General features: G+C 36.6%; 1 protein-coding gene across 16 annotated transcripts in view; it reads left to right on the plus strand.

The window, feature by feature from the left end:
- The window catches only part of KCNMA1 (potassium calcium-activated channel subfamily M alpha 1), a 420823-nt gene that overhangs the window by 319310 nt on the left and 77458 nt on the right, over positions 1 to 24055 (plus strand). For 7 of the 16 annotated variants that reach the window (XM_059851299.1, XM_059851302.1, XM_059851301.1 and 4 more), the window contains 3 exons: positions 2273 to 2349; positions 3424 to 3576; positions 11568 to 11741. In XM_059851299.1, coding sequence (XP_059707282.1) covers positions 2273 to 2349; positions 3424 to 3576; positions 11568 to 11741 — 404 coding nt within the window. The remainder of the gene's footprint in view (positions 1 to 2272; positions 2350 to 3423; positions 3577 to 11567; positions 11742 to 24055) is intronic. The other 9 variants (XM_059851298.1, XM_059851307.1, XM_059851309.1 and 6 more) reach the window with 3 other exon arrangements.

The raw sequence follows: 24055 nt of genomic DNA on the forward strand, positions 1-24055 counted from the left end.
ATATGTTCTAAAATTGAGGTCTTTTGGAGGGGAAAAACGATTTTTTTAATAAAGCATAATTTAACATGTTTTATACCTGAAATGCAAATTAAATTATTCTGGTTTTGTTAATGAAGACATTTCAACTCCCTTAAGCTAAAATTATTCATATTTATATATCCCACAATGAGATATAACCTACAATGTTCAATTACTCTTTCTGTTAGAATCACTTTTGCAATTTTAGAATAGTTTCCCATAAGAAGCAATTAGACCTATAAACAGTTATGCCTAGGTAAATAGCTTCACATAAAATGTTGACTATTTAAATATAATACAAACTACCTGAATTGCATCTTCATTATTCCTTGTTCATTTACGTGTTTGCATGAGTGTCAGAAATCCACATTCTTCAAATCCACTTAATTTACCCAATTATCTAGAATAATTTTATTACAGCAATAATTTCAGGTATTTATACTTTGGACAGAGGATTGAAGGTACCCTTTAGGACAAGTGTCCTGCAATGAACTTCAGAAAAATGGTCTCTAGCAATGACCAGTTCATGTTATGAATTTTTTTTGTGATGGACTATTTGTGGTAGCTGATTCTTGTTTAATAAAGGGGCTTTACAGCTGGACTGGAGAGAAATTTTAAAAATTTGAGGCAATTTTTTCCTCTTGGATTACAACTTGACATCGACTCATGGTTTGAAAAACACTTTCTTCTCATTTCCTTTGAAGTAATTTATTTTCTGTTTGGTGGAATGTGAATAGACCAGAAACTTTCTTGTAGAACAGAAACTTTCTGCAGCAAAGTATACATGCTCAAAGAAGACTTTTCCTTTTACATTTTGCATCTTGGAAGTATTAAGGCAATTTCACAGCCTGAAAGAGTAATCTTCCTGTAAGTTTCTTAGAGAAATAAAGTGTGCTAGGTTTAGTACTTTCATATTTCATTGGTAGCTTCATGTTATATTGATTTTAGAATTGTTAGTAGCATTTAGTGTGGTCTCCCTGCAATTTCAATTTTTATTTGAGCCAATATGAAGCACTGATATGGTTCATCTCTTCTGTGCTAGACCTGGCATCTTTCTTGTGATGGGTCACTTAACTACCAGTATAGTTCCACCTGCCGAGGCCATGCTATAATTATTTAGAAGAAATAGTAGTAATCATCCTGGCTGCAGGGCCAAAGGCTGTGTTTAATCAGAGGCTGTATATAAATATTGGTTTGGTTTTGGTTTTTTTTCATATTTTGGACTGTAGATAGTTTTGTTTCAGTGGGCTGCTAGTTGTTGTAGCAATCTAATGATCTCATACTGTCAGCAAATTATATGGGTGTCATCTGAAAATTTGCTGAGGGTGCACTTGATGCCTCTGTCTGTGTCATTAATGAAGGTATTAAATAGCACTGGTCCCAGTACAGATCCTGGAGGGACACCCCTCGTTACTAGTTCCTGGTGGGACTCCCAGCCATTGATCACTGGCTCACCCTCTGGATGTGGCCATTCAACCAATTCCTAATCCACCCATGGAATCTGCCACTCCAGTCTGGGGAGAAGGATGTTGTGGAGGACCATGTCAAAGGCTTTACAGATAAGGATAAATGTCTGGATAAATTACATCTGTAGTACTTCCTTATCTGCTGATGTAGTCATTCCATCATAGCTGGCTGGTCAGGCAGGATTTTCCCTTGGTGAAGCCATGCTGGCTGTCTTGAATGGCCTCCCTGTCCTCCATATCCCTCAGCACCACTTCTGGGAGGATTTGTTATGTGACCTTTCCAGGCACAGAGGTGAGGCTGACAGGCCAGTTGTTCCCAGGATCACTGTTCTACTCCTATGTAAGATCAACGTACAATGTTGATCATACAGTAACCATCAAACGTACAACCTGAAAAATTGGCACAGGGTGCTAGAAAGTCTTTGAAATAAACCACCCTGGTATAGCTGATAAAAACTTTTTTTTGTGATTAAGTTCATTAGATGCTCTTTTTTTCTAAGATGAAAACCAAATAAACGAATACATTGTGGCATAGTTATCATGCATTCTTCCAACTGCTTTTCAAATAAAAGTATATTCAAGTAAATATTAAGTTGGAGCCTGATGTTTGAAATTAATAGTCCTGCAGCAAATATTTCCTACTTTAAATGTCCAAACATTTGCAACGATTAAAGTAAATTAGCACTGATGCGTTTCCTTAATTGGTTACTGCAACAAGATGAAATATGGGACTAATTTCGTTTATATGGATTAAGAAATGTGTCAGTTTTTCCATTCTGTCTCTCCAGGGCATATTTTTACTGCAAGGCCTGTCATGATGACATCACAGATCCCAAAAGGATAAAAAAATGTGGCTGCAAACGGCGTAAGTAATATTTCTATCCCTCCCTTCCTCTCCTTTTCATGAACTGTTCAGCCCTGAAGAATACCTGTTCATGCATTTACATATTTCACACAGTGGCACAGAAAAGCTAAGAAATAAATCCACAGCAACATAGTAAGTGCTGTTTGGGTTTCTGAAGTCCCTATGTTTTTATTACATTTCACACCACGCACACCTGTGTCTTCCTTAAAAAGTAAATCAAAGACCAATGCTAACAAAAACTGAAGAATTAAGTCAGCTAAATTTAACTTTGGAGGTTTCTGAGTTAAGAATTAGTCAACAGTGAAGTTTTTCTCTCAGTCATAACATTCAGATTCTGCAAGAGAAGAAACCAGGGAATTTCACTGGAGGATGTCTGGAAGATATTAATTATTAGCAGCTTTTACATATATCCTTTTAGCTGTAAAGCTAATATTAAGTTTTATTAGGTTCTTAAACTGCTTGTACAGTTTTTAATGAAGAAATAATTGAGTGAATGGAGATGAGACTTTGCATCTGAATTTCTATAAATATGTAGCAATCAGCATTTTGCCCCTATATACTTTGAAAGGACCTTTTTCAGGAGCTATCACAACCACACTTTGACCAAAGATGTGTTTGACCCATGCATATTTGTAATACCAATAGCAACATTATTTAGGAATCAATTTCTCATTGAATATATAAATATTTTTGTGCATTCCATGGTATTCTGCCATGAAAAAGATCATTCAGTTTAAAAGTATTGATTAGGTAAATTGAGAGATCTCAGAAGGGGTTGATCATGCCTATTTTACCATTACTTTTAAAAGGGAAAAAGTTCTCTTATTTATAGCTCATGTCTGCGTTATCAGTGCACTATTATGGAGGATGGAAGAAAGCCTAAACTGAACATTCTCTGCCTTTTGGAGTGCCTGAAATGGATGAAGTCTTGAAGATCATTTTTAAAAGAAAAAAAAATTATTGCTGGAGATTCTTAAAAAAACTCCTCTCCTCCAAAACACCAAGAGTGTGGAACAATAGTATGATAGGGAGAAAGCAGCTGGAACTGACAGAAAATGGTATTTATCTTCCCAGTAGCCACAAGGAGAGCAAAGCACATGGAAAGCATGCCTGATGTGGAAGGAATGTATGCATTGCCTAACATATTGGAAAAAAATTGTTCAAGAACAGTTTATCCATGTGAGAATGTGACCTTTGAACTGCTGCCAAAGCCAATGAGTCTGCTGAGTAAGTTCTGGTAAAGCCAGTTACAGATGCCTCAGGGTGCCTGTGACTCTCATGAAATCTTTTTTTGAAATTACTCAACAGTTAAAGAGAAATATGTTACCTGCTTAATTTTATCTGGTTCTGTCAGGAAAAAAAAAAAAAAACCTCAAAAAAAACCCACCCTATTTTATTTCTATTTTCTTCTATAGTCCTCTTCACATGGTGTATGCTTTTTAAACATGTCCTGCTTAAAAATTTAATAAATCCCAAAGATCTCTCAGTTTAACATGAGACCTGCACTTTTCATTGTCATCTGTCAGTAGAGGAATCAGGAACTCACATTATAAAGGTTTAAAGCCCTTTATTATTATACAGTAATGAGACTCAGGGTAACCTTCTCAGTACTTTGAAACCTGGAAGGAAACAGGGTATGAGCCAGCCAACCAAATGGATCTTAGCAGCAGTAAGGCCGTGGAGAGGCAGGAGTAGCAGTTTTTGTAAGTAGCAGTCAGAAGGGTTACAAATGGCATGGTCACACATATCAGTCCAATAATGAAAGGGTGCTGGGCAGATGAACAAACAAACTGATTGAGTTAGTGAGGCAGAAGAAGGAGGTGGCTCTCAGAGCTGGTGCAGTGTGCACTGAGCACTAAGGAGTTTTCCTCTGAGTCAGGTGAAGTATAATGGTGAGAATAACATCTTAAATTTCCCCTTTATTGTCTCCACTCTCCTCAGTCTGCCCTCTCCTCTCCTGTTTGTTAGACACACAAGGAGTCACAGATACCACGACAGCAGGCAGCCTGTAGTAGAGCTGAGAACAGCTTTCAATGAGGAGCATGCTCACAAGTATTAGAAATAAGGCAATTGCTTTTCTTTTAAAGAGTTGTCAGTCAGAAAAAAAAAAGAAAAATTTCAATAGTAATTAGTGATTTTTGTTTCTCAAATTTTGTTGACAATTTTAAAATCCCTTTTAAATGGGACCTGCTTTTTGTGTTTGGGTTTGTTTTTAAGGTAAGTCTTCAGTGCAGAATGTTATTCGCATAAAATGTTTTAGCTTTCAAATCACTAATCACTTTTGAAAATCTTTGATATGTTATCCATCTGTAAATGATGCAAATCATTGGTCTTAAAAATGCAAGTCTAACCAAAGCAAAGCATAAATTGAGAAAACTTTCTCCCTGTTGAGTTAGAAAACTGTCAACTGTGATGTCAACATGTGATACATCACTATGCCAATTTGATTTTTGACACTGCATGCACATGCATCCATATAGTTCTATATGGCAAATACATGCATTAATGAGCAAGCAGCATAGTAACTAGAGGCAGCTAAATGTGGAAAATATGGAAGATTAAAGGAAAGGTTGTATGTAAAAATATTGACACATTCAGGTGAAATAAATGTGAAAGAAATGAAAACTTAATTATGGTGGCTCTAATTAGTGCAGTTTCCCATAATGCTTAACTCACATTCTTTAATAATGCATCTGAGGTTGCACTTCAGTTTAGATACTTTCTGAATATTAGCTTGGGGTATTGTTAGGGTCTAAACGTGAGTCTGACCTACATAGCCATTTGTCCAAACTCGTTAGGCCTAATATTAATAATTCAGGGCAGATCAGTACATTTCTACAAGGCCAAGAATAATTCATGTAATCCTGCTGTCCTTTAGCAGTTTCTTTGCCATCCCTTTCTCCTTACCCATCCCACTCCCTGAATAACACATAAATGCTAATGGCATATTGTCCAGAGAAATACTTACGTGGAAATTTTATTTGCAGATTGTTAATTTTTTTTAATGTTTTCGATCTCTTTCCTATTCCATTTAATGGTAGTTTTTGCAGCAAGAGGCCAAATATCTGTATATATTTGTATAAAACGCTACCACGTTGGGATGAAATCTCCAAACTGGATGACCTGTTCCTCCTGTTTCGTTCATTTTGTGCAACAGCTATGGTCTAATTCTCTATATATTTTTTTCCAGTGACAGTGCTTGCTGTGAACGGTGGGGGTTGAACCCCAGAGGGGACAAATCATGTGTACATTGATGTGTTTGAAGGAATTTCTTGTAATCTATGACCATTGACAAACTTTTGATTTATTTTTCCTCTTGCTGCCTTGGAACACGGCCCCTACTATATTTTAACTGCACACTGATAGTGATCTATTGTGAGTAAAAATGGGTTCCCTGTAGCCCAGAGTGCGGTCCAACCTGTCTTTCTCTAGCAGAGAGTATTTTCGTTCAGTATTTTGGTTCTTTTCTTTATTTATGTTGCATGTAGCAGTGACGTCATACCCACAAGTTTCCCATCGTTTACACCAATGGAGATTAGGGTGACGTTGAAGAAAATACAGCAGTTTTCCCTTCTTCCACCTATTTGCCCCTTTTTTTTCCACAAGCTTATTTTTTATCCCTAAATGAAAATTAGATCTTGGCAATAGTATTTCCTTGAAATTATTCTAGGGATATCTCAATAATTTTTAGGGATACTGGTTAGGCTGGGGTAATTGCCACTATAGCATTCTTTGTCTGGTTAAATACAATTCAGTTGTCAGGTCCCTGTTTAGTTTTTAGGTACTTTGTCCTTTCCATTGCACAGCTGACACAAAGAGTAGTACAGCAGCCTTCACTGTCCTTATCTAACTTTTTCTCCCCAATGACAGAAAAAAAAAAAGAGTTATGGGAGAAAGCCAGACATTAAATTAAAAGTGTGGGTTTTACTGTATAAACCCAAAGATAGCTTCAACAGGAAACAAGCTGCAGTAATTATTTTCCTGAGCTTGCTGGTTCTGACACTACTTACATAAGTAGACACACACTGACTTTCCATGGCCTTAGCTGTAAAATTTACAGTATTATTATATACAGAATATGAGCTTTATGGACCACTTCATGTCAGTCTAGGTCATACCACTTGAAAGTGTTCAGGATGTATGAAGGCTCTCATCAGCCACTTTGTGTGTACCCTCATGGTAAATACAGCATTTGGGACATGGAAAGAATTTGCTGCTTAGAAATACAAGTGCTGCAAAGAAATGCACTGGTTATAGGGCAGTGTTGGGATTATGTGGGCTTTTTCTTTCAAAGAGCAAGGGGGATCAAGTATCTCATAGCTGCAGTGCAGCTTTGCTGTGCCAGATTTAGGCTGCAACTTTACTATGTAGCTGCAGCTATTCTAAGTGAAGTAGGCTCTGAAACTTCAACATTTTACCAGATATTCTGAATTTATTGTGTGGGAACACTTCAGGTCTTAATCAGGATTGAGATGTTTTCCCCCTCTCAGCTCTACGCATTGTAGGACCTTGCAAAGAATTGAGGAATAATTTATGCTCTTGATAAAGTTCTGGCCTTCTTGAAATTATGGTGGCCTGCATTATGATTATCATTATTTGCTATTTATTTTATTGTGGAGCCTGCAAACAACACTGAAGGATTGAGATCCTGTTGTGGAAGAAAATATTAAAGGATAGAACAGAAATTTCTTCAAACATCTATTTTTAGCCAATAGAATGACACAGCGGGAAGATGAAGCAGCAGGAAAAAGCAGTTTGTGAAACTGGTCAGCATGATAAGAATCAGCAGCAAAACAAATAAATTCTATGGATGAAATGGTGAATCCTATTGACTTTGAGGCAGAATACTAGAAGTAATCTGGATTTATCTGAAGCAATGTATTTATTTAAAATATGTTCTTATGTTGAGACCTTTCTGAGCTAAAAAAATAATTGAAATGGTAATAAATAAGTAAAGGAGTTCTTCATGCTGTGAAAGAACTAGAAAAGAAAATGTCATGTAGTTTTGGTTTGTTTTTTTCCATTTCCCCAATAGCTTAAGTTTGTTTAGAAACGTAGTTTGCTTTGAGAGTACACTGGCTGAGAGTCTTCTGTAAGGTAATGAAGGAAAGGTCATGATCAGATTTGAAAATTAAAATGAATTGGTCTATATATGTGCTATTACATCAAAACCTGTGAGTCATTCTTATATCTACTAAAATAGGGCAAGATGTCCACTCAGATCTCCTGCTGCTGTTTTTTCAGTTTTGCCACAGAACAGCACCTTGTGAATTGGAGCAAACAAGTAACCAGTTGTCATTGATGGCAAAAATTGCAAGAGAGTGAACATGCTCACTTGCTAGTCTTGAAGTTGTCTTGTAAAAATTAAATAATGGAGAGATAGATTTTCCTGTTGTGTTAGGGTGAATAAATTGTCACCAACAGTTTAAGGTGCGCTGCTGTATTTTTCAGGAAACTGAAACTGTGCTGGGGAAGTCCTGTCTGTGTGTCAGTCTCATGATGCTAACCAGCATTGCTGGCAGGCCATCACTCCGCCCTGGTCGCCTTTAATGCTGATGATTTTTCACTCATAGTTTGGACCATGAGAACTTGACGAATTGAAATAACACTGTGCATTTCAATTCTGAGGTGTCTTGGGACCTTTTTATACCTTTTTGTACCGTTGGGTGGTCAGGAAGGCTCCCGTTCCTGCTCCTGAGCAGCTGCTGCCTGAGAGAGATCCACTAGATGTCCTCGGAGCTCCACCCTGGCTGCGCTGAGCCCAGGGAAAAGCGCCGGGAGCAGCCCCAGGATGGGGCACAACCCGGGGTTTACGAAAAATCAGGAGAGAAGAAGGAATACTTTGTTCTGCTTTCCTTAAAGAAAGAAAAAAAAAAGAAAAGAAAAAGATAAAGGAGCTGTTCCTTGACATTTTAGGTAGAGAATAATCTGCAGTTTCCTTTGCTTATTTTTGCAGCTGGAAATATTTCCCATTACTGTTTGTGAACTCTAAGTAACACTTCAGATCCGGACAATCTACACATTTTAACTGTACTTTTTGACTTTTTGACTTTTTGAGATCCGAAAGTAAGGTATTGTTAGAAGCTTAGACATCTGGGGAGCTATTCTTTCTTTTATAGAAAGGAAGGCTACTGCCTTTTGAGAAAAATTGCATCTGAAAGTTTCTAGAAGTATTTATTCACATTATAAGTAATTGAAAGAAACGTTGCTCTCCTTTTGCTCTTAATGAGTAGTTCATTATTTAAGCAGTCTTAACTTAATGTCCATAAAAACTTCCCCTGATATTTTTATTGATAAGTTTTACAAATGTTGTGTGATTGTCATCATATTAAGTATACAAGGATCTGTCTTCTCTTTTTTTTCCTACTCATTATACAATTTGAAATAGGAAAGTGGTTTTCTTTATGTCCCAACTTTTGTTTTCACCATTATCAAATTAGAATTCTACTCAACATTTATAACACATCTAGGAATCGAAATAAGTTGATTCTTATGCAGGTTCTACAGGTGTCAAATTAATTAAACACACACACAGAGGCTGTTCTTAAAGGTCCCCCTGTCTCTCTGATGATTCTCATTTTCTGTTAATGTTTATGGAAGTTTTATTAGAAAATGGTATGTGTGTGGCTGAACCATTTAAAATCATTTCTGTGCTGTCTTTGATCTTGTCACTAGTCATCCCTACTAATAATGTATGTTTTGTTTTATTTGAAATTAGTATTGTATTTGGTGTGAATGTAACTGACTGTATAAAAGGAATGAAGAGTAACAGCATGTTTTCTTTCCAAAAGTTATTGCTCTGATGTGCAGTTGCTTATATACTTGTTAAACCCTTGTGGCAAGTCCTTTCTGCTGCTTATATTTCCAGGTCCAGGCCTGTTTCCTGCATGTCAGTGATGTGAAATATTCAAATGATGCATGATCTCCAGAACAACTGACAATAAAAGTTAAAAACAGTCCCTGAAGGGTATTGATTTTGAGAAATGCCATCATGCTCTTCCCCTACTGAAGAGAAGGCCTTAAATTTCCAACTTTATTGGTTTAAGTCTGATGAAAATGGTGCAAAAATTTTTCCTTCCCAGCCTTCTTAGCCCTTAAGGATGATTTCTTTTGAATTTCCATAAATGTGTCCTATCCTGTTATTGATTGTTGACAAGATATGGCCAGAAGTAAATGAAAACCAGGGACTGTTACTAACCAATGACGTAACAGTTGGGAATTTCCGAGCAGTGTGTTTTGCTACAGCATTTGAGTAGAAAAAGTCCTTCAAAACAGCTATAATTACAGCAAAATGGGGCTGCTTCTTTAACCTCACCTACTGTCAGTGTGTCTCACAAATGCCCTTTATTTTTTTCTAATTTCCTTAAAAAATAAGAAAGTAGGAATACTGGAAAGACTGTCACACTTTTGGTAACTTATTTCACTTTTCTTTTGCTGTCCAACTTTTCAACTTTAAACAATGTGTTGGGAAGAGTTAGAGGGAAAACATGGGAAAATGCTGTTTTGAATTTTCTGTGTAGTTTGAATGTGTATGCATCAAAAGCTGCAGTGGAAACCTTCTTACTAAAAGCCAAGCTCTGAGGAATGATGTACTATGCAATGAACAAGCCTGATGCTGCATGATGAATTTCTGAACAGCTGTAAGATAACTCTACTAGGATGCTGAAAGAACATGGCATTAGTCATGTGAGCAAAGTTTTAGAGGAATGGGGTCGCTGCTGAAGAGATCACTCATTCATCTCCCTCAATGCCTGTTTTCCACAATCATAATGTTACCCTTGCTTGACAAGTATACTGTATGGCAAGCCATCAAGGCCTTAGAACAGGACTTGACCCATCTGAGTGATTTCAATCCCTCTTTCCTGGTGACTGTGGGATTAAGAAACCGGAAAAAAAAATTCTTTTAAATTTATTGTCATTACCATAATGCAAAAAAGTCATCCTAAACTGAAGGTACAGGCCAGAGAAACATTACCTTTTTCCTGCATTTGCTTTTAAGGTTTTGTTTTTGCCTGTCAGTGTTGTTTTGTTTTTAGTATAATTGAGTCAGTTCAATCTAAACCATTACCAAAAGTTGGTTCAGTGCAGCATGTGAAACAATCTAAATGGCCTTTGGATTCCTTGAGACGTAAACATACCTGATTCAGATGACATGCAAAATTCCAGGATGGTAATTATACATGCATTTATAAAATAGCATGCTCTATATTTCTAGAGATACATAGCAAGGACATTCAGATGACTGAAAGATAAAAATGTTGTGTCTGACCTGGCATTTCTTTTGGAACTAACCCCTAATTCTAGATTCAGTTATTTGGTTCTTGATTGACTTTTGAATCCAGAGCAGAAACCATGCCAATGATTGGCTCAGCATGTTTCAGTGGACCAATGCTCTGTGTGCTTTTGGTGATGCCTTATTTGTGAACTGAACTTAATGTCGAGCATATTTACCATTCTTAGTTTTGTCTCTTATATGGGCAAATTTTGGTATTCTGTCAAGAGTTAATTTGAATTCCTGAAGATAAAATGTAAGCAAAATTAATTTTTTTGAGATTTTTATTAATATCTTGTAATTCTTTATTAATGTATAATTAATTGCAGTAAAGGTGTTCCTTGGCACAGTTTAATACAGAAAAAATATTATAATACATTTAAGAATAAATATATTTTTATATATATATATGTGTGTATGTATAATGCATATGTGTGTATGAGCGTGTGTATGTAAGAATATATGTGTACGTGTGTTTCTGTGTGAGTATACATACATATATATATTTATATACGAAGAAATCTCTGATTTTTACAGGAAACAGGATAGGCCAAAGTATCTAATGGACTAGCACCTTTGTTTTCATTTTAATCCAATGGTATTAATTGTGCCAAGAGAAAAGCATATTCTTATTATTCTGTGTTTTTACTGTGTTCTATTTTGATCCAAACACTTGACTGTAAACAGTAATTTTTCCCCATGACTGCGGTCACCCTCTAAGACTGAACAGAAATAAAGAGCAATTAATCTTTTGCCCTACTTTTAATGTACAGCCAAAGTGTTATCAATAATCTCATTGCATTTTTTTTTCCTGGGTCAAGACTGTTAACATTACCTAAGGCCTGTATTAAATCCCTTAAATTACCTTCCAGCTGCCTTGTTATATCTATAACCTTGCCATTAACCTGCTGCTCTTCCTCTCCTCCCATCCAACACATGGTTATAGCCAAGATGTCCATCTACAAGAGAATGAGACTGGCATGTTGTTTTGATTGCGGACGCTCTGAGCGTGACTGCTCTTGCATGTCAGGCAGTGTACATAGTAACATGGACACCCTTGAGAGAGCCTTCCCACTTTCTTCTGTCTCTGTTAATGATTGCTCCACCAGTTTACGTGCCTGTAAGTTTTAACACCAACACATGCTGTTCCATGTTTGTGGTGTCTGTGGTATCATCCCTGTCTTGTGTCGTGCATTGTAGGTCTGTGAGTTTTTACTGGGCTGATGCTTTTTCAAAAAATCAACTCCAAATTTGATCACAGCTCTCTATTTATATTTTTGTATTTATTTTTAATGCAAAAGAATGGAAATCATTACTTTGCTTTATGTGCTCTTTATGAAGCATCCTCTTGCAATAGCCTTCAGGACCTTAGTAGTGCAGTATGGTGACATCTTTTGTATTTAATTCATACGATACAAATGGTCATTAATTAAGCAGTAAGTGCTTTGGTGGAGGACCAGACCTGTGTCTAAATCTGTGACTGGTGCCAAGTGGGTAGGTTTAATAATACTGGCACTAGAGCACCATACAATGGGCAGTGAATAAATATACAGGATACAACGTAGTAGCTGGAATTCTATTCTATGCTGCTACTTTTGCCTTTAGTTTTGTTTGTAACTCTTCATTCTCAGTAAAGCAAGATCTTCCATCTAATACTGAAGCCACAGAGACGTTTGTAGTTTTTGTAAAATCGGTTATACTTTTTGTAGCGCCTTTTTAGGAAAACTAGGCTGGTGCAAATCCCTGGTACAAATGTTTTGAAGTTAAATGTAGAGTCTGTTCCATAAGACAGTAACATTCAGGAATGTGCCCTGAAAGCTCTTTTGAAAGATCAAAGTTTAGAGGGAAAAGACAGAGAACCTAGAACAGTTCTGCATGGCCATTAATTCTTCGGACAAGCTGTAGGGATTCCAAAGCTTGGATTATCAGTGTGATGTCATCAACTGAGGTAGACTGTTAAATGGATTTTTGTGTGATTGTTTGTTTCATTTTCTTGTCCTCTTTAGTCATTCTTAACAAGCAAAACTATGTCTTGGGACAGGAGCTGTTTTCCTTTCCCTACCCAAATGGACAAGGAAAGCTATAAAATTATTCAGCTACAGCTATGAGAATAGATTGGAGTTTTGGTCAGGAAGCATGTCCATTTTCCAAGGCAAGTCATTTTGGACAAAAGTGCCCTCTGCTGTGAAAACTCTAAAGTAGATTTTAGATTATGCACCTGATTATCTTTTGGTACCATATGTATTGCAGCATGTAGCCCAAGTGGTGAATGATTTTGCTTTAACTATTTTGACTTATGAACTATTTTTCCAGTCAAATATAAAAATTCCATAATTGTTACATTTATTTTGTCTGAAGACCATGTTAATTAAAAATATTCTCATAGGATTTCTTGGAGATTTTACCAAAAATCATCTCTCTCTGTGTATAAGCACTCTGAATTATCTACCTACTTGCTTGCAGTTCATGAATCACCATAAGGTGGATGGTTCCTAGTTTTAAGTCCTCATCTAAATCACAGGAGGTTTTATCCTTTAACGAGAATTTTATCAGGATAAAATGTAGTAAAGCATACTTTGTTAAGAAAAGCAAACAAGAAACCTTCCTGTATTGAGAATTGCTGCAGGCAATTGTACAGTGTAACAGCCTCAGTAACACCGTGGCCAGTAGAGTTTGTAGAGTACAGACTGGTACAGAGAGTTTGTGGCTGTGTCCTGGCACTGCTGTTAACAGCAATCAGATTAGGATAAATTAATATGTCCCCTGCAAGTGGGTAAAATTTCTGCCATTAGCACTGTTTGGCAAGGAAAGAAAAACTAATTTGTCGGTTTACCATAGCTTTCAAGTCCACTTAAGGCTCTACAGAGGCAGATAAAGTAAACATTTTTGATTGTGTTGCCTGCTGAGCCGAAACCCCCCACAATAATGGTATTATTTCCAACAAAAGCCAGAGATTTTTGGGAAGCATGTTAGAGCTATGTTGTATTTTGAAGGATAAGTAATAGTGACAGCTTTGAGGATTTTTAGCATCCTATCCTTCATGGGCCTTTTCCCCCCTTCATCACTCCATCAAATCAAAAGAGATCTCAGTCTTCCCCTTGTGAGGCTAGTCACCTTTGACTGTTAATAATAAGTACGAAAATCAATACCAATTCACACTCTTTGCAAAGCAGCATAAGCCTTTCTTTTCCAATTAAAATATATATATGCACGCAACGTTGCACTGGCAGGGCTTCAATAGAAATCAGTGTGTTTTCTTTGCGGTGCACAGGGGTCGGACGATGCCCATCTTGACAGAGCTAGTTAGCTCAGAGAATGGTGGGGAGAGTCAGCTTTTCATTAAATATGAGCAGATGTGAAATGTAGAGTGTTTGACAATTAGAAATGGCAGCAGCAGGGCCCCAGAATCAAAGTGAGGTCAGATTGGTGGATCAGATTACCTCTCTTACATTCTTTAGTTGTTCTGAAAATCATTTTAAATTAGTGTCAGTGGAGCCATGATGGGTTTTGCCCTTTGTCTTTTATGCTACGACTGTATTGTTTCCCCAGACACTCATTAAAGGTCATTATACTATTACAGGGCTTGCTTTGGTCGTGGTGCCCCAGTTGAGTTGGTCTGCTTCTACAATTGCTTAATGTACTTCTTTCTTTCTTTCTTTTTTTTTTTAACTTCTGATTATAAAAGTGGGCTTTTTTTCCCAAGGTAAATAAAATCACAGATCATTGTATGGAGCTTCTTGAAACAATGAGTGGTTTTTGTAAGAATTAGTGCTGCTTCTAAAAATCGGATGTTGAGTAAAAGAGATCAATTTACATATTCAGTGATGTAAACAGGATTTAATCTTATAATTGTATAATCTGCAGAGAAAGTAACACTTGCAGTGTGTTTTCCACTGTGAATGAGTGTCTCTGTTATTATATTGTTGTTTCTACTTTCAGCAAATGAAAATTGGTGTTTTGATTAGGAATAATTACATTAAAAGAGCTTTTGAGTTTATAGGCTGTTTTATGAAAAAATATACTGATGGTTTTTCTAAATGTAAGGAAAGAGAATTTAGGGGTTTTTTTTGTATCTACATTTTTACAGGTTTAGCTGTATTTAGTAGATTGCTACATGAATAGCAAATGATCCAAATATTTTGCATTGCAGACTCAAGTCAGTTGGAGTGTAGAGAGGCAGTTAGCCACTGAAAAACCTGGGGTGGTTTATGCAATGAAATTAAGTTGTTAGCAAGTGTGATGTTTCTGCTTAGGTCTGTGCCAAGTCTTGGGGGGTGCCATTCAAATGATTAATTGATACAGACAGAATCTTAACCTGAACCATTTATTTTCTGTGTTTCTCCATCACCATATGGCTGTGCTTCTCAGGAACATGAAAAGTTCATGTTCCTAAAGGAAACCTTTCCTAAAGTTGTTGCTGCACCCACTGCCAGTGGAATCTAAATTTTCAAGGATATTCTTGATATTAGGCCCAGACATATCTAATTGCACTTGTAAGAAAACATGCTTTGGCATGCTCTGGTACTTCTGGGAAACTTTATGGGAAGACTTTTGTTTTGGTGAATATAAAGGATATCTGGAGACAAAAGAAAAGAATAGTTATTCCTACATTTTGAATTCAGAGTTCAGCCCAGACTCTAAGACATCTTACATGGAAAGACCATGCTAAGAAAAGTTGGGAAAAGTGTAACTTTTGAAAGAAGTAAAGCATGCATCTACCTGTGTGCCAGACCAAGCTTAAAGCCATATATACCATATAATCTTCTGGTGTCAGCACGTGTTTTATTCTGTACAAACAAATTAGCTGCTGAATCTTTCTCAAAGAACCTAAAATCATATTCTGCAAGGTTAGGTGAACATTTGGGTACCAAGGTTGGTAAACTGTGCTGAAACTATAACTGGTGATGGGACGGTGATGAGATACTGATTTATGTAAAACCAGTTCCAGATATTGTCCTTTTAGGGTGACAGATTTTTACTTTAGTTAGACTTGTTTCCATGTATTCAGCATTGTATTCCTGATGTTTCTTCAAAATACCTGTACAAGACTATGTTTCCCCTTTCAAAATACTGAAAATAATTCAAAAATGGGTACCTATGTTTATTTTAGTTGCCAGTTTGTAAGAAGTTACACTATTTTAGAGAACTCATTTAAGATACAAGTCCAGTACAACTGAAAAAGAAATCAAGCATATACATCTTAACAGTTGCTACTGGAGAATGAGGGGAATCACCTTCCTTAGCCATCCTCTGAGAATGAACCACTGTTGAGAAAGCTGGTATTGCTAAAACTGGACAGTGGGGTTTTAAAGCCCATAAAACCAGACAAAGATGCATTCAGGTGTTTCCACTAAAGAAGATGGGATGAATTGACTCAATAAATGCAATCCCAGTTTTAACTAGCATTCAAGAACTGCTTGCTGGAACAGTGGTTTCACTCAGCCAACCCTTTGTGTGCCTTTCCTGCCTTCCTGATGTCCAGCCCTCCTCAAGGAGGTGGTCTCCTCCTTGATCCATCTGTGCTTTGCTCTGTATTGGTAACAGTGAGATAGCAGCAGTGATCAGAATGGGCTGGTATATGGCCTCATGAGACTCCAAGAATCTATTGTATCACTTGCTTCACACATATGAGTGCACTGTGACTTCTGTCTTTCCTCTTCAAACATGGAAGAGACAACATTAATTGCAAAAGGGGAAAAGTGACATGAAACAATGGGGATTTTTCAATAGGTGACTTCAACTGTGTAGTTATGCTCTGAGACAAAAACATGAATCCCTTTTATTGTTCTATACTTTAACAGAACCTGAGTGCTGCTAAATTATTTAAGCTACTTTTGGGCATAATATGAGCATATAGGTGAATACTGAGAGGTAGAAAAAAACCCCAGAACAATCCTTCCAAACTAAGCTGTTTTCAGAAGGTAGAATGGTAAAAATGAGACAACCTGGCTCTATTTCTAGATAATATCAATAATAAGGCATGTGCTGTTCCAGGTGAGTTTTGTGATGCAGCATGTACTCTTATGCTGATTAGAGTAAGCTCTGCCCAATTTGTGATGTCTGTAACAAGGAGATGAACTCTCACATCATTATGGGTTGGAGGCACTGCTAAGTTTAGCGATGAAACCTTTGAAAAATTGGGATAGTGGGGGAAGGAAAGATAAAAAAGTCTGCTTTTAATTTCTTTAGGCCTTTATATTGAGTAGTGATTCTTGCCAGGGTCACAGGAAGGGACTGGTGAGTGGCTTGCTTTTATGGGTACAAGCTAGGAAAGATGCTGTCTGCATCCTGTGGAGTGAATTTAGCAGAGGGCCTTATGCAAGGTGACATGGAAATTATGTTTGCATTTTTAGTTCCTGAGTGTGGCTGGTTGTCACGAAACTCACCATGACAGTTTCTTACCACCAGGCAGCAGATTCTTCCTGTTACCTCCTTGGTGTGGGACAGATGCTGGCCAGTTAGGTCTCCTTCTCTGCTGCTTTCCAGCTATTTCAAGCGACAGATGCCAGAGCTGGCTCGGTTTCAGCTTGAGCATTTCTGTCATAGCCCTGCCTTGAGCCCAAATTCTGACCTTTACTATATGAAGTAAAGTATTTATGAACAAGCAGTGGCTTGATCCAGAGCAGGCTTAGAGCAAATGTCAAGTGTCAAGTCAGTCTCCTGCCTCCTTATCCCACCTGCATTAGAACCTGGATTAGACCCTAGACTACAGCATTGACTGCCTTAGGCTTTATGGGTCTGGAGAGACATAACTTATTAACAAAGAGTTATTAAATTTTTATCAGTTTTATAACGCAATGTAAATGCCTTCTATGAATCTACATTGTATTCATTATCATTTAAAACGTTAATTAAGTCAAAGTTGCATTTAATTTACTTCTAAATGTGCCTTTGGGAGGAGGCTTTTTAAAACAGCTGTAGAATTGAGAAGCTCATTGATGCTGGGAATTTGTTAGTACCATTTCTCAGGATAGATCCCCCAAATTGATTGCCATTTTGACTCCTAGCTAGTTTGTGTGGATCTTATTGGGCAAGGTCTCAAATTAATATTGAAACAACAGCAGAAAACTATCAGCTCATGCTAATCACAGAGACACTTTGATAGGTAATTCATGTTCTTTTCCAATTCCTTCAAAACTAAAAAAAATTATATGTAATCCTGTACATGTCATACTCTTGTTCTAATTTATTTTCTTTTATATCCTTATTCTTTGTCTCCTTTTATAATTCAAGGGAAAAAACATGTTCACTGATTTGGAATATTTCTCCTCAGATTGAGAGAAAAAGAAATCTTCTGGCTTATATCTTACACATTTTATGTAATCTGAAGGTATTGTAGTAAATAGAAGAAGATTCCTATTGAAGCATACAACAGACCACAATATTGTTTCTACATATGAAGTGGAATGCAGTTTAGTATAAAACCCCCTAGAATTAAAGCCTTTACTTTATGTATGGCAGTGTTTTTTCGTTTGATGCATTTTGATATAAAAACAGGAGAAAACATGGAAAACATCAAACACAGTGGATCCATCATCTGGTTATTCCATGAGACTCCTAGGATATTTAATATGCACATACCTTTAATCAGGTTTGCAGTGACATTAGTAGTCACTAATGAGTAACTAATATAAGTTCCATACTTCTAGAACTGAAAGCAGGGGCAGCCAACCTATTTCTTACCTGGGCTAGGAAAATCTATTGAATTAGAACAAGAGATCTTCAGATTTTATCAAGGTCAGTGTGGATTCAGCAGAGTGGATCAGACCCCAGTCTGAAAGTCAGAATCAACTTATAAGACTATTTTTCTGGGTCTTCATATTTTCTACTGAGTTCCTAGAACTTTCTGAAGTATTTGTGTATGCCAGGCAATACAACGTCGTGAATTATTTATGTTCTGCATGAAAAGAGAAGATTGTTGTCATATAACTCCATATGAGGTTCTTGAAGTGCCACAAGACAAGTGTCCATGTTGTACTGTTGCTTTGATCGGGGTTATAGTAGACAGGAGGGGGTTGGAAAGAACATATGAGGAAAATTTTTAATTTTTTTAAAAGAAATCATAAATACTTTTTTTTTCAGTATGTAAATTCTTAAGTATGTTGATAATATACTTTAAAATAGCTTAAAGTTCAATCCTTTCACTGTTTCAGATTATTCACCAACTTCTTTCAGGATTTTTTTTAATAATACTATGATATATCTTTCCTTATGGTACTTAATATTGAATGCTGTAATTCTGTGATTCACTTATTATCAAAGATTTTAAGGAGCATAATGTGTGCTATTTCACACAGACATGCTTCACTGATACTGATCAGGTCTTGTTAGCACAGTACAATTATTCTCAAAAGGAAAGGTGGAGAAAGTATTATTAGTGTGTAAGATGTGTCTGGTGTTATCTGGTCAAACATTCCTGTGTGCATTTTAGTTTGACTGGAAATTTTACCTAGGCAAATGGGAAACAAAAGTGCTGCAAGGCAAAGATCCCAATATTGACTGTGCCAGTGACTTACTACGTGACTATAGTTCTTCCCTTCAGAAAATGAAAACACTGTATTCTCAATCTATTATACTATATTACGTTTTGTGCCAAGAAGTGCTTTGAGATCTACATTTTGAAGTCCTACATATAAGCCTGAATGTTGTTTTGACATAGTTATTCCCCTTCAGAGGCCAATTTTCCGATTTTCTGATCTTTGCTTAAGAATGCAGATGCGCAGCAAGAATGAGAGGAGAGTGAAATGGGGTTCAAGACAGAAAGAAGGTGTGGGGAAATTACCATGACTGTCTCGGTGCTGTCTAATTTAGAGGGGTTTAGAAAGGTATTCTGTATGAGGGCAGGAGTAACTTGAGTTTATCTGCATCAGCAGAGAAGTATCTCTGCAGCCATATTTTTAAAATAACCTGAAGTTTTCAGTTACTTCTGAACTTTAATTGGAATGCAGACCTTGTTTACTATGAAGAACTGCTGAAGGAAAACCAAAAATTCATTATAGCATCTTTGATCTTTGTCATGCAATTTCCTTTGTTCGTTCTTGCATAGAAGATTTTCCTTGCACTATGCATGTTCCTTCTCCATTCCCATGTTCCTGACATTATCTTCACTCTCACTCCATGGTGCTAGCTGTTCCCTGGCACAGCATGTCTGACAATATGGGGAGAGACTGTACATCACCCTGTGCTTTGGAGGAAGGCTGGCAGCAGGAAATGGAGGCTCTGTTTTTGAGCAAACTCTGGCCAGAAGGAACCGTCAGGTGTGCCGTCTAACAATGGACATAGTTTAGTCTAAGATTAGCCCGGCTTCTGCCATACTTAGATGATCCCATGTGGGATTGGTCATTAAGTAAAAATAGCAGCTTGACACATGGACAGTAATTTATAAGTCAAGATAAATATTTGTCTAGCTGATAAAGTTTTATTGGCTGATAAAACAAAGATTCTTCTTGAAGAGAATAAAAACAATTGCAAGTTTTGAGCCTAATGTAGAGATGATGTTTATTCCTGTTCCATGAGCGATATGTAATGAATCCATAGGTGCAAACTGATAGCATATGTCATTAGCAGGCATTTGTCCAAAGATTATTTTTTAACTTGTACTCATGCTTTAGCTCTATTAGAATTATTCCTGGTCTACCAGAACACGCAAGGACTGCCAGGTTCTCTGTGATCAGTCAATCACAAGATGGGCGGCAGCAAGGGAGTGATACAGTATTTATTTAGAATTGCAGGGTATGAAAATGACTATCATTGACGTGATGGGACAGCAGAAGGATGAGAAAAAGTGAGATGCACTGCTGAATAGAACAGGGTGTACTTTTCTGGCTTCCTCTGCATACTGTCCTTTCCAACATACGGGACATGTTTCCCAAATATTCAGATGACATGCTAATATTTCTCATCAGTAATGGACTCCTAACGATTCTTGTAGCTTGTTTTTGACAAGAAGCACTGTTTTTTATTTGGTTCTGAACAAATCCAATAAGCTTTCCAATGAGTAAAACATAGTTTGCAAACTCTTGGATGCTAATAACTGCTTTTGGTGTTCCACAGAAAAAAATATTTACCCTGTTTTGTGGGGTTGCACATTTTGGGTTCTACTGACGTTAAATTTTAATTTTTGACAAATTATGTTTTGTGAAAATTGAGACATGAAAGTGTAATTTTTGTTTAATTTTATGAATAAAATTTTGCAGAGAATTAAATCAGTTTTCATTTCAATCAGTTTTCTTTTTTTTTTTTTGAAAGATCTTAATTTTTCGATAGTTCTTAAAAGATGGATTTTTTTTCCACCAAAACTTGTGTTCTACAGGAAAGTTACTCAAGGAAAAATAAACAAATAGAAAGATAAATACATATATGAATAATTTAATTAAATATATTTTGACTATTTATGTTCAAGAGTCTCCCTACCCTGAGTAACAAGATATACCTTACTTATTTCTTCATTCTGACACAGGAGAAATATGAGAAGACAGTAAGGTTGGGACAGATGTCAGTCTCAGCAGAGATGTTGTAATGATAATCATGGTGCAAAGATTGCAGAGCCTGGAGTCAGTAATGTGATCCTCACTACTTGACAGGATCCTTCCATACAAGGAGTCCAGCGTGCGGGCATCTTACACTTCAGAGAGTTCCATGACTCAGCAGAAGCCCTTGGTTATGTTTGGAAGAGGAGTAGATGAGCAAACAATTTGCAGTGCCAGGGAAGACAAGCCAAGAATCCAATCACATAGTCTGGACTTGACTCATCTTACATCAGTGTGAAATTCTGTAAGAGCAGGGATTGATGTTCTTCTAACTCGCTGACACCAGATCTTCCTGCATGTTAATTTATGAAGTATGAATTTTGTTCTCTATCTGCACTTCAGCATGCCATTATCATAAAGCTTATGGCATTTTTAGAACTCCCTACACCTGAATTCACCTCTTTCAAGTATAGGATTAGTTAAATTTTTGTTTCAGATCTCCCCTGTTACCACTACCACATGTAGTTTTCATTAGAGCATGATCTGTGGAGAACTTTGTCTTTCTGTTTTTTCTGAATAATCCTTGAAAACACTACCTCCTACTTCAATGAAAGTGACTATGTTTTTGGATTCAGGATTTCTAGTGTTGGCATGTCTAGTGGCTGATCAAACTTAAAAGGTCTTTTTGATTGGCTGATTGATTGAGTCTTTGAATGCTACAGCTCATTCATCTATGGTGTTACTGGTACTTCTGCTGCTTAACAGAAGAATTCTAGTTTTGCATTTAAAATTGTAGCTTGAGGGCCTTCCAGAATCAGGTTTGTATATATTCTGCCTCATATATTTGAATATATTCTGCCTCAATACTCAAGAGCCACATGCTCCTCAGGAAACATCCTGAAATTGTCCCTTGGGTCTCACAGATTTCCCCAGCAGTGTCCTTGAGTTCTGCCCATGAGGAACATAAAATATGTCAAAGTATGCGTTTGGTTTTAACCTGCCCTTAGCATATCAGTCTTTTGTGTGCCCTCTTCCTTCTCCTCAAACAGGACAAAATAAAACCCTCAGAGGTAGAGCTCCAAGCAATTTGATTTTGGAAGATGACTTTCTTGACAGCTGTCAGTGTCCCCTGAGCATAGGATTTCTGGATGCTTTCAGTATCTGACTCTCAAAACATCTGGCAGCAACAGTATTTCCAAATATATTAGCATCCTGTGGCATTTGTGTTTGATATAGTTTCTTTTAGGGTAGTAACTGACTTGTAAATCTTATGAAATTTTATACATCAATTGTTTCTTTGTTGGAGAGAGTTCCTCAGCTCCAAGTGATCGTGGAGTTTATTGTGAAGTTGGTGTGATAATACAACAGAAATCCTGGCAGTTCTCTGGTTTCCTGCAGAATCATCTTGCCTTTTTTTAAAATTTTATCAGAGTTCCTTATCATGCTACCTACTTTGAAAAGGGATGTCACCTGTATTTAATTTTATACTCTTAGTGTTTAAGTGATTTTTGTGCTGAGCACACCAAGTGTTCCATAGGACACAACTAGCTAACCTGCTAATTCAACATTTTGACAATCTTCTCCAAAATTCTTCATTGCCTTTTTTCCTCTCCTCTTGATTCATTGCATTGTGTGAGAAAGGTGAGGGTGCTCTGCTGAGCTCCCTTCCCTTTCGTTGGCAATGCCCATATTCTCATCAAGGTTTGCTTAATGAATGCAGAAGTACCAAGCACAATGCAGTTGGGTTTGATGAAATTTTCTTTCTAAAGCAGTTCCTCATCACGAGTTGTGATCTGTCTGATCCTTTTCATTAACTAAGCAAGGCTGGCATCTCTCTGTAGCTTTAGTATCATAGTAAAAACTAAAAGGACAAAACATATATAATTATTTTTTTAACATGGGTATCAGATTAGTTGGGTAGATTCAGTATTACTTGCTTTTTTTCCCTGTTGCAAGCCTATGTAATTTTATGCCATTATAGTTGGTCTTACATGAAGTGAATGTGAGATGGTATGCTTTCCTCTCTCACAATATTTCAAAAGAGCTGAACCATACTTGCTGGAGAAATTTCAATCTTATCAGTAGGTTTTTTAGTAATAGGGAAATTATATGAGAGAATTCATTACAGTAATTTTTTTTTCTATATGGAGGTATTTTGAGCCTATTCAAGTTGTGTTTGAAAAATATAATCCTTGCTACATATATATTTATCTCCATCATTTTTAGTAGTCCTTCTATGAGAAATCAAAATGATGATGTTAGTAACATTGTTATTAGTTGTAACCATTAGATTTCTTAGCTTATGCTTTGTTTTGTACCCATCCAGGGTGGATTGCCAGCCCTTGCTTCCCATAGCAATCAATTTTGGCCAGTCTGCTTTGAGCTTTTTGCAGAGATATGAGTTTTGGACTTTTTTGTTATTTTGTGCTGTTTTACTTCCTCTTCTTTTTTGCCAGTATTTACCTAGAAATTATGTACTATACTTACCTAAATTTCCATAGCAATTGATTATATTGCATCTCAATTTTTGCTATCTACTACTTTTGCTATTGTTTTGTAGATTTAATCTTAGTTATTTATTTCTTGGTTGTTTTTATATTGATAGATTTTACAGGTGGTATTGGTTTTTTAGATACATTTGTTCGGAGCAAGAAAAAAGCTTCACAAGAATTAAGTGGAATGCTAAAGTGGGGATCACTTAGGGAAAAAAAAATACTAATTTCTTAGTGTTTTAAAGAGTATTTAACTGTGTATCTGTAAGCAATAAAGCCTGCCTGTGTGACAATAGCCTTTTAATACAACAGGTTCAATCTATTTGATTAATTGTAATGTTTACCCTGTGACTTACAGTACTTTGCATAAAACAATTTCTTTGTTAACATTGCCTGCTTTTATGAAAGCCATAATTCAGCTACTAGAGTATTGTTAAACTACATTTCTATGTATAAGAACAGCTGAGAAATAC

The sequence above is a fragment of the Haemorhous mexicanus genome, chromosome 7 (genome assembly GCF_027477595.1).
Source record: "Haemorhous mexicanus isolate bHaeMex1 chromosome 7, bHaeMex1.pri, whole genome shotgun sequence".
NCBI lineage: Eukaryota > Metazoa > Chordata > Aves > Passeriformes > Fringillidae > Haemorhous > Haemorhous mexicanus.